The 14,888-nt window shown below is 42.7% G+C and overlaps 1 protein-coding gene across 1 annotated transcript in view; it reads left to right on the top strand.

The window, feature by feature from the left end:
• The window catches only part of MYO1E (myosin IE), a 194,153-nt gene that overhangs the window by 142,445 nt on the left and 36,820 nt on the right, over window positions 1–14,888 (top strand). Inside the window, exons 17-18 of the mRNA XM_037502590.2 lie at window positions 1,971–2,077; window positions 8,268–8,366. Of these exons, the coding sequence (XP_037358487.1) occupies window positions 1,971–2,077; window positions 8,268–8,366 (206 nt within the window). The remainder of the gene's footprint in view (window positions 1–1,970; window positions 2,078–8,267; window positions 8,367–14,888) is intronic.

Below are 14,888 nucleotides of genomic sequence, written 5' to 3'. Positions count from 1 at the left end.
TGGTAGTTTTCTGTCCTAAATCATGGATTTTTCTTGTGTGGCATTCAGATAAATTGAGTTGCAGCTTCCCAACCACCTCACAGAACATCTAAAATTGACCCACGGCTAGAGTTAGGATAATTTCATGATGTATTCCTGTTTGCTAAAACTAATTATTCCACAGTCTAAAAGCTTCTGCCTAATCCTAGCTCACCCAGTTAGCTCCTTTTTTTAATCACACTAAAGTATCCCTTGTCTTCATTAGGAAGACAGGAGGGAGCATTGTGGTTAAGAAACAGACTTGCTCCAGCCCAGGTTTGTTGCTGCTTGTTGTGTCCTTGTGAGAAATTCTGTCAGTCCCAGCTTTCACACCCAACACACAGCAAGCAGAAGAATAGTGGCTGCCTCTTGGAACCATGTGGCATAAAAGAGAAATTCATGCATCACACCCATGAGGCACGTTCCATGAAGAGTACCTGTTACTATTTTCAGCTGAAGAGAACTGTGTCAAGTGCCACGTAAACCTGACTCGCACCTGCCTCTAGGTTTTCTTACATTAAGGTGAGAGGAAAGTATGCTGTTCAATGGCTAGGGCTGCTGAGTCTTCCGGGTTATTCTTGGAAATTTAAGTTTTAATTAAATACAAAGTGAAAATTAAGATGTGGGGGACTTAGAGGACTGACCTTGATATGAACAACTCTGCAGCCCCCTCCCCAGCTTCACCTTCTATGTTGCAAAGATCATCAGATTTGTGCTCGCGTGCAGTCTGCATCCACACAGGTTATTCAGTTTGCTCTTTCACGGTAAGGCTTCCCTTTGGTCAGGTAACCTCATAGCTTTGTCCTTAAGTCTGAGCATTACCCCAAAATGCTATATTCTGCACATTTAAACAGAAAACTTAATTCACCAGTGACCGTCTTGCTTTGAATATACCCAAGAGTTTTTCTCAAGGGTTTCACATTTCCTAAAAGCCATGAAAACAGAAGAGCCTTAATTAAGAGAGGTTGTCTAATACAGCAAATCCCTTCTGCTGACTTGTAATAAGTTTTCTGGCTTTGGAGATCCCTTTTCTCTATTTTCTTTTTGAGGTTTTTTTCTCTCCACGCTCATTTGCTCAGAAGGAGAGTTTGCATGCATGCCCCATCCTTGGACAGGGTGTACTCAGTTGTGGGGTGCTGGGATGCTGATGTGGGCGCTGCTCCTGCTTCTTCAAAGTATCCAGATACTCATGATATGAAAATACAGCACAAGCAGTTTTTTGTGTGTGTGGTTTTTTTTTTCGTGCTTGATCCCAGTTCTGCTTTGGGTCTCCATAGCACTGGTAGAGAGAGATGATTCTATATTGAATATTTCAGCTTCAGAAAGGAGTAAGTGACCTGCACATTGTCAGGACTCAGTCTGCAGGCTTTGAGGAAGAAAAATGAAACAGCATATAAAAGATTTGCAGATTCTGAGGTTCTTATGACTCTCCCATCCTTTAACTATGAATTCCCATCATTTTTATAAGGTGATTCTTTATTGGTGGGATTGCCAAGAAAGCTATGAAAGTATTTTTGATGATTTATGCTTGCAAATAATTTGCCTAGCCCAGAAGAAGTTTATGAGAATGATGGATTTGCAAAGGAAATAGAAAATTAACTTAATTCATTAATTACTGCCACACTTCCTGGTATCTCATAGAAAGAATTACATGTTAAGATTTCCTGGGGATGCATGTATGTGTTATATATTACTAACTGCACTAAGAAGACCTAATTGATTTCAAAAATCAAATTTCAGAGCCACTGACAAGAGTATTAGTCATTGGATAAGTCAGTAGAGCCTTAAGACAGTACAGTAGACGTAAATGCCGTTTAGTGAACAAGTTCTCATGAAGATGAGCATCTAGCTATTTATTTCCACAGTGAGGGTTTGGGAGCCTCCTTTGAGCACTGGTCTACTAAAGAGAAAGTACAGGTTTCTAAGTGCTGTTATTCTTTCTTCCTTTCCAGAAACAAGCCAACGACCTGGTGAGCACCCTGATGAAGTGTACACCTCACTACATTCGCTGCATAAAACCCAACGAGACCAAGAAGCCCCGGGACTGGGAGGAGAGCAGGTGCGGCGACGCTGGTGGAGGGGAAGGTCGAAGCCCGCTTAGGCCCCAGTTCCCTCTACCCAAGGCAGAAACATTTAAACCACCTCAGATATGTTCCAAGTCCTTGTGCCTTAACTTTTTGAGGATGAAAACTCCGTGTGTGTGTGTGTGTGCATGTGTTTCCCCCTCCTTGTCTATTCCTGAAATGTTAGCAGTGCCATTCAGTTTAGAATTAGCAATTTATAATGTTGATCTTGGCTAGTCTGGGGGCAGATGGAGGGAAAAAAACCTTAATACCACAGAGTCACGAGGATTTTAAAATTAGCTGGAAGCTCTGTGTAGTCTTAGAATACTCAGCTCCTGATTGGAACCACAGGATGTGGCCTAGAATGCTTAGCTCGGGTTGGAAGTGAAGGTCCAAAGAACTCCTTAAAAAGCAATCTGCCTTTTCCTACTGCTCATGAGGACAGTGGGTTCTGGTAATCCCCCCAAGGACTATGTGGATGAACAGAGTGACTTTCTGGGAAAGTGGGGGGCACAGGGAGACATGGGGAGCACACACATGTGGGGTACTCTCTCCTCCCTAACTGCTGGGGACTCCTATGTCACTGTCCTCCCACAACTGACATTTTGAGACATGGCCTATGCAGGATAGAATGGGGGTGTTCCACAGGAAAATGTTAAGAGGAGGACTAGAGAATATAGTGTTTGTATCCAGTTGGGGTGTTCTAGGAGCCCTGATCCCACATTCCATAGGAACATGAGAAGTAGGCTGCTGAGGGGGAGACCTTGTGGGTAACTTAACGGAGGACCCCTGCCATTGTCACAAGGTAAGTCCCCAGAAAACAGCATATTAAGATTTGACTTCTCAGAAATCAACTGACTTAATCTAGTTTAAATTGCAACTAGAAGGCCAGGGTTAAAATTCACACTGCTGTGAGAGACATGTTCAGTCCATTCTCCATCCTACCTGCAAGGTCCTTTCTCATCCTCAGCAGACAGCTAGTACTTGATAAGAAAACAGGAAAGAAAATGTGCAAGTTCAAACATTCCCTCTCTGATTTTCACATTTCCCAGGACCTTCTGAGTCTTTTCTCACCTTCACATGCTGATGAGATAGGAACCTTTCATCATTATGTCAATCCATGATAGGCTCATCAGTGACTTTTTTTTTTTTTTTTTAAGATTTATTTTTCATTTATACAAGAACCAGAGTACAGGCCAGATGCGCAGGAAGGTAAGAGGATTCACCAGAGACAGAGTGGGGAACAGAACAGGCAGACTGACGAAATACACTGCTGAGGGGAGCAGCAGGCGAGCCAGGAGAGGTCTGCTCGCCATGTGGGTGGCTCCGAGGCCGGCGGGGATCGAACCGGCACTGCAGAGGCTGCGGCAGCTTCACAGCTCTGCGCTTAACCACCTGTGCCACCAGGGAGGCCCTCATCAGTGACTATTGATGATCAGTGTTCCTAGGACATTTTTTACTGAGTCACTGCAGTTTCCATTTAAGGACCATAAACAGAAGTTTCCTCTTACAGTGTTCTCCATGAATGATTTGCAAGCTCTTCAGATGAACCCACCCTGCCTAGGGGATCAGGTCTTCTTGGGATGACTCTTCCCATTAGTAGTTTCTATAGTCTTTCCCTCAGTCATTTTTACCCCACTCTTACAACTCTCATCAGGATTATTTCACTTGTCCGTTTGACAGTGTCTCCATTCGTTCAAGGCAGTCATCCTGTTGCCTGGAATCTTCTCTTCTTCAGGCTCATCACTCTCAATTCCTTCTGCCCTCTGCTTTTCTGAAACGTGTCATTCAGTTTCTCCTTTGAGGCCAAGAGGGTGGCAGTGTTTTCAGCTCTTCCCACCTGAGAGATTTTGCCTTCTCTTCTTTTTTTTTAAGATTTATTTATTTATGCATACAAGAACTGGGGTACAGGCCAGAGGTGTGGGGGGTGAGAGAATTAACCAGACAACGGGGAACAGAACAGGCAGACCGGCTGAAATACACTGCTGAGGGGAGCAGTGGGCGAAACAGGAGGGGTCTGCTGCGCCATGTGGGTTGCTCTCTGGCCAACCGGGAGATCGAGCTCGTGCTGCTGAGGCTGCGGACAGCTTCACAGTGTTGCGCTTAACCTCTTGCATCACCAGGGAGGCCCCATACTCTTATTTTCAAACTTGGGTTTACACCAGAATATTCCTTGCAGGGCTTGTTAAAAGTCAGATTGTTAGTACTTTTCTCAACGTTTCTGATTCAGCAAGTCTCGGGTTGGCACACCCAACAAAATGCACTTCTTTGAGAAAACTCCCAGGTGATGAAGGTGATGATGGGGCTGGCATCATACCTTGAGAACAGCAGGCCTACAGCAAAGTGCTGGCCTGGGATTCAGAAGAACTGTGTTCTGGAGGTGGCCTGGCACTAGCTAGTTTCACTGAGACAACTCCTCAGTCCTCAGTTTCTCCCTCTTTAAACTGGGAAGGACAATCGAAAATGGGATCTTCTTTAAATTTTCAGAATGAGCTCGCCCTGAATCTGTTCTCCCAAGTGGAGATTGCGGCCTCTGTCTCTGTGTCATTTGCACATCCAGTGACATCCTGCCCCCCCACGCATGCATATGCACGCGCACAGCAGAAGGGCGGTGTCACAGGCAACCTCAGAAGCTTTGGAAACAGAGGTATTGCTAAATTCAAGCTTTGGAAACAGAAGTATTGCTGCGAGGTGCTTTCGGCCACCTTTACCCCCACTTCCGACTCCATGCAGCTTTCCTGCCCTGCAGACAAAATCTGAAAGGGAAACAAATCGCTGCCCTGAAATTCCCCTCCCCTCCCCCACAGAGCTCTCCTCCCCCATGCACACTGCTCTGGTGACTGTCCCTCTCAGAGACAAATTTTGCAATAGCTACTGCTTGGATGTTCCACCAACCCTGATGCTTCCTTCTCATACAATCCAAATGATTCATTGGAGTATCAGGAAATGGGGACTTGATAGGGCTACATTTTACTCAGTAAAGCTCAAATTTTCCCCAAGGTGTTTTCCTCCTTTTATCTTTTAAACCACATCCCTTATTTGAACTGTAGCAAGGAACTTGGTAACATCCATCCATGTAAGCTGTTCTTAAGAAGTCTGAGGTATTTGGTGATCAAGCACTGATTTGTATTTTCAGCAGGATCACTTCCTCCGCCCTCCCTCTCCTGCTCCCCATCCCCGCCTTAGGCCCATTTCATGACAAATGGTTTCCCTTCATCCAGGAATCTGGAGTCTTGGGGTCCTCGGAAGGGCAGTGAATGGGCTTTGTTGGCAGGGATTACACGGTCAATTGAAGTTCTTGGTGGCCAGGGTTGCTCATTCCACAAGTTTATGGGGTGTGGTTTATTTTTCTTTTCCTGTTGGAAATGTGTTTTTGTTTGACTCTGGCAAAGTTGCCTGCTCTGGATTCTGAATTGCTCCCCCAGCAGAGGTCTAGGGCCTGACCTACTTGTGCTAAATGGCAAGGGCAGTCATGAAAAGGGGTGCATCCGAGGGGTGGGTGGCATAACCGGGGCAGTAACTGTGCACTTTCCGCCTGGCTGATATTTACTGAGGAGGTGACAGGCTCTAAGGTATGCAAAAATCAGCTTGGATCCTTAGCTTACACAAAATTTTAAACAATATAGAATTTGCTACACGGAGTGTCCTGTTGAAAAAAAACTTCCTGGTGGTAGACGTTATAATAAATGAAACGGTGTGCTAATGAGGCATATTCTCTCCTATGTGATTCACAGGAAAGGAACGTTTCTACTTGAATCAATGGGTGATACATTCTCTGCCTCAAAAGCTTAGGGAGAAGGAAGTATTTATAAAAAAGACTGAAATAATTATTTTCCTGAATCAGATGTTACCTCTTTTTATATATATATAATGTTTTAAAGAAAATAAACCACTCTCTAGTATCCATCTTCCCCCTCCACTCTTAACTTCTAGTCACTGCATTTTGATTTCCAATGTCCACTAATTTGTTTTTATTTTATTTTGTCTGTTTATCTGCCTAGCTTCCTTATAATGCATATATAAATGGTATCATCAAATAACCATCTTGTTAATTTTGCTTCATGTAGTCCCCTCAAGTTCCTTTGATTTTGCTGCAAATGGCAAAATTTCATGTTTCCTTCTAGCTGTATTGTCTCCCACTGTGCCTGTATATCACATCTTTTTTTTTTTTTAAGATTAATTTTTATTTATGTGGTACAAGAACTGGAGTACAGACCAGAGGTGTGGGAGTGAGAGGATTCACCAGAGACAGAGTGGGGAACAGAACAGGCAGATCTACTGAAACACACTGCTGAAGGGAGCAGCGGGCGAGTCAGGAGAGGTCTGCTGCACCATGTGGGTAGCTCCCTGACTGGGGACTACTCATGCCACAATGGCTGCAGATAGCTTGATAGCTGAGACTTTAACCCCTGTGCCACCAGGGAGGCCCCATATCACATGTCTTCTTAACCAATCATCTGTCAGTGAGCACTCAGGCAGCTTCCAAATCTTAGCTATTGTAAATAATGCCACAGTAAACATTGTGGTGCATATAAATCTGAGTTGATGATTTCATATTCTATGTTGGATACCCAAAACTGGGATTGCTGAATTATATGGTAGTTTGTTTTTTGTTTGTTGGTTTGTTTGTGTAGGAAAACTGGAGTGTAGGCCAGAGGTACAGGGGGGTGGGGGGGTGAGAGGATTCACCAGAGGCAGAGTGGGGAGCAGAACAGGTGTATCTATTGAAATACACTGCTGAGGGGAGCAGCAGTGAGGCAGGAGAGGTCTCCCAGTATTTTATTTCACTGTGCAAATGATTTTTAATTTAATGTAGTCTCATTTGTTAATCTTTGCTTTCATTTCTCTTGCCATGGGGATCAAATCCCCAAAGACAGCACCATCAGTGATGTCATATAATGTATCACCTATGCTTTTTATTTTAATGTATTTCATGGTCTCAGATCTCTCATCCAAATCTTTAATCCATTTTGGATTTATTTTTGATATGTGGAGTTAGAGAGTGATTTCAGTTTCTTTCTAGATTGCTACCTCTTTAAGTCAACCAGATATGGATCAGAAATCAAACTCGAATATTGACTATTAATCTGTATATAAAGATTTTTTCAAGTTAATTACCTTGATGGCATTGATATTTCTGGGTGGCTCAAGTAAGACCCATTAGACTTGAGACTTTCTAAATATTCCTCACTCTGTGACCTCATCTTCCCAGGGCAATCAAGTCTCCATCCCCTCTTCCAGCTTAATTTTTCTACCTCCTCCACCCGTACCCTGCATCCATTTTTCAAAACACAGTGCCAATTTTTTGTTATTATAAAAACTGATTAAGATTATAATTTACATACATTTTAGAATGTTTTTAGCTTAGGCTTTTAAAATTAGTAGTTTTATATGCTCTTTTTTACCTTGTACTTAAAAATCTAAAAGTGTACTCTTAGGTCTAGAATCTATTTTGAACATAAGCTTGCTAACAAAAACAGCTCCAGCATCATTTAATTCAAAAGTTAAAAGTTCTTTCCTTTAACCTTTTGAAGAACTGGTATCTTCATTTATAATCTTGGTACTAGGCATAGAACTTTTTGTTTCACTATTTTTAAAATATATGCATACAGATAAACATGTAAAATCTCCTATTAATTCCTTTATTTCATAATAAACATTTATAAAGTTATTTAAACCAACAAGTCAGCTCAGGCTTTTTTAAAAAAAAATTTATAATTTATTTTTTACATCACTGTTCATTTTAAACAATATTTGCTTTCCCCCCAACCCACCCCCAGGTGTAGTCCCCATTGAGCTTCCTTCCCCAAGGCACCCGTGTACCATCACCTCAGTCCCCTGTGCTCCTCCCTCCCTCCCTCTGATCCCTCTCCCGCCTCCTCCCCTGCAGGGTGTCTCTGATTTATAATTGTCTGTTTTTGCTTTGTTGTATTTTGTATTGTTATTATTTTTTTACAATGATGTCTTATTTCATTCCCCTATATTCCTGCTATAAGTGAAACCATCTGATATTTTTCCTTTTCCTTCTGTCTTATTTCACTGAGCGTAATTCCTTCTAGCTCCATCCATGCTCAGACTTTCAAAGTAAGTTTTCCTGCTTAAAATTGGGAGATTTGGAGGATGTGGGTAGGAGAGTAGGATAAAATACTATCCAGTAATTTCTTGGCTTCATTTTCTCCTTAATAGGGTAAAGCATCAAGTAGAATACCTGGGTCTGAAAGAAAACATTCGTGTGAGAAGAGCTGGCTATGCCTATCGGCGCATCTTTCAAAAATTCCTGCAAAGGTAATGAACTGGTCTCTGGATTTTCTTGTTTCAAATGGTTTGAGATGTAATTCACATACAGCTCATCCATATAAAGTATACAATTCATTGCCTTTTTTGTAAAGATTGATTTATTTATGCATACAAGAACTAGGGTACAGGGATGAGAGGATTCACCAGAGACAGAGTAGGGAAAAGAACAAGCAGGTCTACTGAAATACACTGCTGAGGGGAGCAGCGGGTGAGTCAGGAGAGGTCTGCAGCGCCATGTGGGTAGCTCCCTGGCCAGGGATTGAACTCGTGCTGCAGTGGCTATGGATAGCTTCATAGTGCTGAGACTTCATCCCTTGCGTTACCACGGAGTCCCTACAATTCAATCACTTTTAATACATTCTTAAAAGAATTGTGCATCCAATACCACAACTTTTGAACATTTTCATCACCCCCAAAAGAAATTCTACTTCTCCCAGAGGTCAACCCCAAATTCTCCCCTTGCCCACTGTCCTAGGGAGACACTAATGTACTTTCTATCTCTGTAGATGTGCCACTTTGAGGCATTGCATGTAAGTAGAATCACTTAATAAGTGTCCTTTGTGTCAGGCTTCTTTCACTTGGCATGTTTTTAGGGGTCATCCATATGACAGCATATATCTGCACTTCATTCCTACTCATCGCTAAATAATATTCCATCATACCAGTATTCCAGTATACCACATTTCATTTGTTCATTTACCAGCTGATCTGTTGTTTCCACTTCTGGCTTACTATGAATAATTCTGCGGTCAACATTTATTGCCCATTTTTTTTTAAAGATTTATTTATTTGTTTATGCATACAAGAACTGGGGCACAGGCCAGAGGTGCGGGGGTGGGGGGTAAGAGGATTCACCACAGACAGAGTGGGGAACAGAATAGGCAGACTGACGGAAATACACTGCTGAGGGGAGCAGCGGGTAAGACAGGAGAGATCTGCCTCGCCATGTGTGTTGCTCCCTGGCCAGCCGGGGATCGAACTTGTGCTGCAGAGGCTGAAGATGATTCATAGTGCAGTGCTTAACCCCTTGCGCCACCAGGGAGGCCCTATTACATGCTTTTATATGATCATGTTTTCACTACTCTGGGGTACCTACCTAAAATTGGAATTGTTAGGTCATATGGTAACTCTATGTTTTCCCTTTTTCATGAACTGCTAGATTGTTTTCCCAAGTGGCTACACCATTTTATACTCCCACTAACAGTGTTTGAGGGTGCAGTTTATCTGCATCCTTGTCAGCTTTTGTTATTGTCTGATTCTTTTATTCTAATCATCCTAGTGGATATGGCGTGGTAGCTCACTGTGGTTTTGGTTTGCATTTCCCTAGTGGGAAATTATGCTGAGCGTTTTTTCATGTGTTCATTGGTTGTTATAGAAATGTCTACTCAGGTCCTCAGTCCATTCTTTAATTGGGTTATTTGTCTTTTCATTATTAATTTGTAATGGAATTCTTTTTCCGTCATTTATTGTAGAATAAATTGGTAGTCGCAAGCACTTGATCTATTTATTGGAGTACATAACTTCAGGAATTCATGATAATTGTGACATAGAAAGAGGTGAGGTTTAACTTTACTGAGCAAATGAATAGTATGAAGATAATTTCAGGAAAACATTTAACTTCAGAAAGCAAGTTTAATGTATACAATTACAAAATTTTTGTACAGCCCATGTATACAGTTAAGTGGATTTTTACATTCCCATTATGTATTTGACAACCTGAAGTTAAATTGTTCTTGTTTTTGTGTAATCAGTTTATCAAAAGTATAAAATAAAGTGTCTTTAAAATATTACATAATTCAAACTGCTCAAATGATTGTAAATTAGTGGCGTTCCACTGACTTTTCTACATGTATTTGATTTTCTTTAAGAAAGAAGGAAACTATATTCAGTATTTTAATCAGAAACTAGTTATATCTTCTGGTTTATGATACAGAAGCAGGACGTAAGGGATTTTTTTTATTTTTATTTTTTTATTTTTTTATTTTTTAAATTCCCCATACAATTGCAGTCCCCCCCATTCTGACCCCAATCCCTCCCCTCCCGCCCCCGCCCCCCTAAAAGTGTCTCTGGTTCATAGTTTTTTGTTGATTTTGATTTTCACTTTCTTATAGTTATTCATTATCCTGGTCCCTTATTTAAGTTTTCTAGATTCCTGCTATGAGTGAGACCATCCGGTATTTTTCTTTTTCTTTCTGGCTTATTTCGCTGAGCATGATCCCTTCCAGCGCCATCCATGTTGCTGCAAATTGCATGTGTTTATCTTTTTTGAATGCTGAGTAATATTCCATGGTATATATGTACCACATCTTCTTGATCCAGTCATCTATTTTTGGGCATTTGGGTTGTTTCCAAAGCTTAGCTATTGTAAACAGTGCTGCTATAAACATAGGGGTGCAGGTGTTCTTTGGAATTGATGTTTCTGTGTCCTTTGGGTAAATACCTAGGAGTGGAATTGCTGGATCATATGGAAGCTCTATGTTTAGTAGGTCCAGAAATCTCCACACAGCTCTCCATAGTGGTTGGACCAGTTTGCACTCCCACCAACAGTGCAGAAGAGTTCCTTTTTCTCCACACGTAAGGGATTTTTTTTAAATTCAAATTTTATTTAGCAAAGTGGTAGCAGATTGAAGAGCATAATTACACTCTTTGAAATCCAGTCCTTATAATGAGATTGTTCTTCCTTAAGGGGGGTGTTGTTTCTTGTACCTGAGATTGGGGTGGCTGACCGCAGTGTCATCCATGTGGAAGATGGAGAGCAGCTTCACAAAAGGACAGATTATGCCCATAAAACCTCATAGAATCCATTACCACATGGTCAAGATTCCTGGTAATTTTGGAGGCAGATTAGACAAGGAATACAATTCACCCCCACTGCTCTCTAAGTTAAAGGGACCCCCACATCACTAGCATAAGCAGAGCTCTATGAACAGAAGTATTTGGGAAGTAGAGAAATTAAATTTGCGTCACTATAGCAGTATCCAGTTGCTGATGAACAACTAAGATGTGAATTATGAGACACATTCTTTGATGTTAATTATGAAATACTCTTCTTTAAACAGATTGGTACTAGCTTAGAACAGGATTTCTCAGCCTCAGCTATTAACATTTTGGACTAGGTGAGTCTTCATGGTGGGGGCTGCCCTGTGTCCTATAAGGTATTTAGCCACCAACTTGGCCTCCACCCACTTGATGCCACTTGTGACAACCAAAAGTGTATCCACACAGTCTCCTGTGCCCTGAGGACAGACCTAGTTGAGGACTATGGCGTAATCAGTAAGGTTTTTGCTAAAGTGCATGCATTTCTTTGAAAATACCCTTTTTTAATTAAGAGAACAAATTAAACACACAAAATTGTGAATCGTGATGTGGCTTATAAGATATATATTTTGGTCATTCAGGTAACCATATTTATTCCTACATATTTGTTCTCCATCAATAATGGCTGTCTCTGGCCTCCCCGGTGGCGCAGCGGCTGAGCGCTGGGTTGCGAAGCTGCCCGCAGCCTCTGCAGCGCCTGTTCGATCCCCGGCTGCTCCCCGGCCACCGGAGGAGGGTCCCGCATGGCGCGCAGACCTCTCCTGCCGCCCGCTGCTCCCCTCAGCAGTGTACTTCGGTCCTTCTGTCTGCTCTGCTCCCCGCTCTGGCTCTGGTGAATTCTCTCACCCTCCCGCGCTTCTGACTGTACCCAGTGCTTGTATAAATAATAAATAAATAAATCTTTAAAAAAATAAAATAAAATAAAATGCCAAAAAAAAAATAATAATAATAATGGCTCACAGCTTCTCCCTCCCCAAAATCTTAGAATTTCCTAGGTGTTAAGAGTATTAAATAGGGCTAGGGGTTAGGGTTAAACAAAAAAAGGAAAAAGAAGAAAAGAAAAAAAAGAGTGTTAAAGATGTTTTTTGTTATGTTAAAATGATACCTTTGATGGACACTTGAGATTGGGAGCTGGTTGCCAGGGAAATCAACTGGAGTAGAGAGTTGGAACTTCCAGTTCTACCTCCCTGATCTGAGGAGGGGAGAGGGGCTGGAAATTGAGTTGAATTGCCAATAGCCAGAGAGTCAATCAATAGTGCCTATGTAGTGAAACCTCCATAAAAGCCCAGAAGGAGAGACCTGGAGGGCTTCTGAGTTCGTGAGCACATGGAGATGAGGAGAATGGTGTGCCTGAAAAAGGCATGGAAGCTCCCCAGCCTTTCCCCACTACCCTGCCCATCTCTTCCATCTGGCTGTTGATTCTTATCACTATTATCCTTTGTAATAAACCAGTGATCTAGTGGGCAAACAGGTTTCCAACGTTCTGTGAGCCGTTCTAATAAGTTAATTGAACCCGAGGAGCATGTCCTGGGAACCTCTAATTTATAGTCAGCTGGTCAGAGACAGATAATAATTTGGACTTGTGACGAGCACCTGACATCTGAGGGGGGCATCCTGCGCCTGGCTGGACAGAGCCCCATGGCAGCCTGAGCCTTGGGCCTGGTGTGTGAAGTGAAGTGCAGTCTTAGGAGACAGAGCCCTTCATAGCTGTGGAATCGGACAGATCTCCAGGTAGAGAGTGTTAGAATTGACTTGAATTCTCAGCTACCTTCTGGTATACAGAAATTGCTTTTTGGTGTGGGGAAACTTCCACACACTCCCATTGGAAATGGTCTCAGGGACACTCACAACACATGAATCAAAAGTATTTCCTCCATCTTCCCCTAGTTCAGAAAGGCCTGCTCGCAACCATCCGAAAACATTTATGATTTTATCCTCTTCCAATATTTTTCCTGTACTTAAAACTATTTGAGACAAGCATATTTTCACCACTATTGAAAACCGATCAGATATCCTTAAATATCTAATCTTGAGATTGGGAGCTGGGTGCCAGGGAAATCAACTGGAGTAGAGAGTTGGAACTTCCAGTTCCACCTCCCTCATCTGAGGAGGGGAGAGGGGCTGGAAATTGAGTTGAACTGCCAATAGCCAGAGAGTCAATCAGCCATGCCCATGTAGTGAAGCCTCCATAAAAGCCCAGAAGGAGAGACCTGGAGGGCTTCTGCGTTTGTGAGCACATGGAGATGAGGAGAATGGTGGTTTTGTCTTGAGAAGCTAAATCTGAAAGACCTTTGCACATGATTTAAGGGAAAAAATAAACCAACAATTCTGTCTTCCGTAAGTAATGAGCGTGGTGAGTTCCACAGCACTGGGGGGAGTAGAGAGGCGACCCTCTCCTTGCAGGAATGTCGGAGGTACCCAGGGCCTGTTGTATGCTTGTTTGCAGTAGCTCTTAAATGAGCTATAAAATGACCTCATTGGCTATAATATCAGACCGTTCTCAGGGGCCATGCTCACTTCACGACATCATGTGTGGCACATTCTGCTGTGCCTCACACAGAGGAAACATCTAGTGCATATCTGGTTTGCCCTTCATGTTGAGGGGCTTTCCCTGAAATGATTCTCTCCTTGGATCCTCCCTTCTTAGCTCTCCTGCTATAGGCTTTTCTTTTCAGCAGTGACAAATGGGATGCCCTGACTTCTGACAAATGGGCTGCCCTGACTTCTAAAGTAGTCTTTCAATGTTGTCAGACATCTTTTGATTTGAGTATATTGGAAGGATAATAAAAAATTTAGTTTGGAGGAAATTCATTTTTCAGGGAGTAGTACATTTTTTCGTCTACTCAAATAAGCCTAAAAGGCCAAATATGTGAATGGACAGGGAATGCTTCTCTGGAGACATGCGTACGTACCACCGGTCTCTGTCCAGCGAGTGTGCCATTGGTTGTCTCCTCCTGTGTCTCGCTGTGAGGAATAAGCCATCTTATGCATTTATTCTCACCATAGCTGAGAGAAAAGGCATTCTTTACAAGGTTGCTTCCCAGGTATCCTCAGAAAAGCTATCCCATGAGAAACAAAGTGAGTACCTGGAGGGGAAGCAGGGGCTCATACCAGCGCAGCCCCAGCCTCCCTCAAGCCTCTCGCGCTACCTAGAGCAGACGGGTGGCTTAGAAAATAAGGAACAGGGCTTTGTCCTCTCTGAAAAATCCTTTGTATTTATTAAAGCAACTCCTCTTGACTGAAAATTGGATGCTAAAAATCAGAAGAGGCCTTAATTTTGTCACTGTGGACCATATGCTCTTAAAGTATATCCTGCCTTGCGTTAAGCAATATAAGAAAAACCCCTACGGAGAGCATTAAAAAGCCATTGGCGGGCCTCCCCGGTGGCGCAGCGGTTGAGCGCCGGGTTGCGAAGCTGCCTGCAGCCTCTGCAGCCGGTTCGATCCCCGGCTGCTCCCCGGCCACCAGAGGAGGGTCCCACATGGCGCGCAGACCTCTCCCGCCGCCCGCTGCTCCCCTCAGCAGTGTACTTCAGTCCTTCTGCCTGCTCTGCTCCCCGCTCTGGCTCTGGTGAATTCTCTCACCCTCCCACGCTTCTGACTGTACCCAGTGCATGTATCAAACAAACAAACAATAAATAAATAAATAAATAAGACATGCCTCTAGAAAATTAAAAAATAAATAAATAAAAAA

This window comes from Talpa occidentalis, unplaced genomic scaffold (assembly GCF_014898055.3).
Source record: "Talpa occidentalis isolate TD23 unplaced genomic scaffold, MPIMG_talOcc4v2.1 talOcc4.11, whole genome shotgun sequence".
Classification (NCBI taxonomy): Eukaryota; Metazoa; Chordata; class Mammalia; order Eulipotyphla; family Talpidae; genus Talpa; species Talpa occidentalis.
This window is presented reverse-complemented; position numbering and strand designations above follow the sequence as displayed.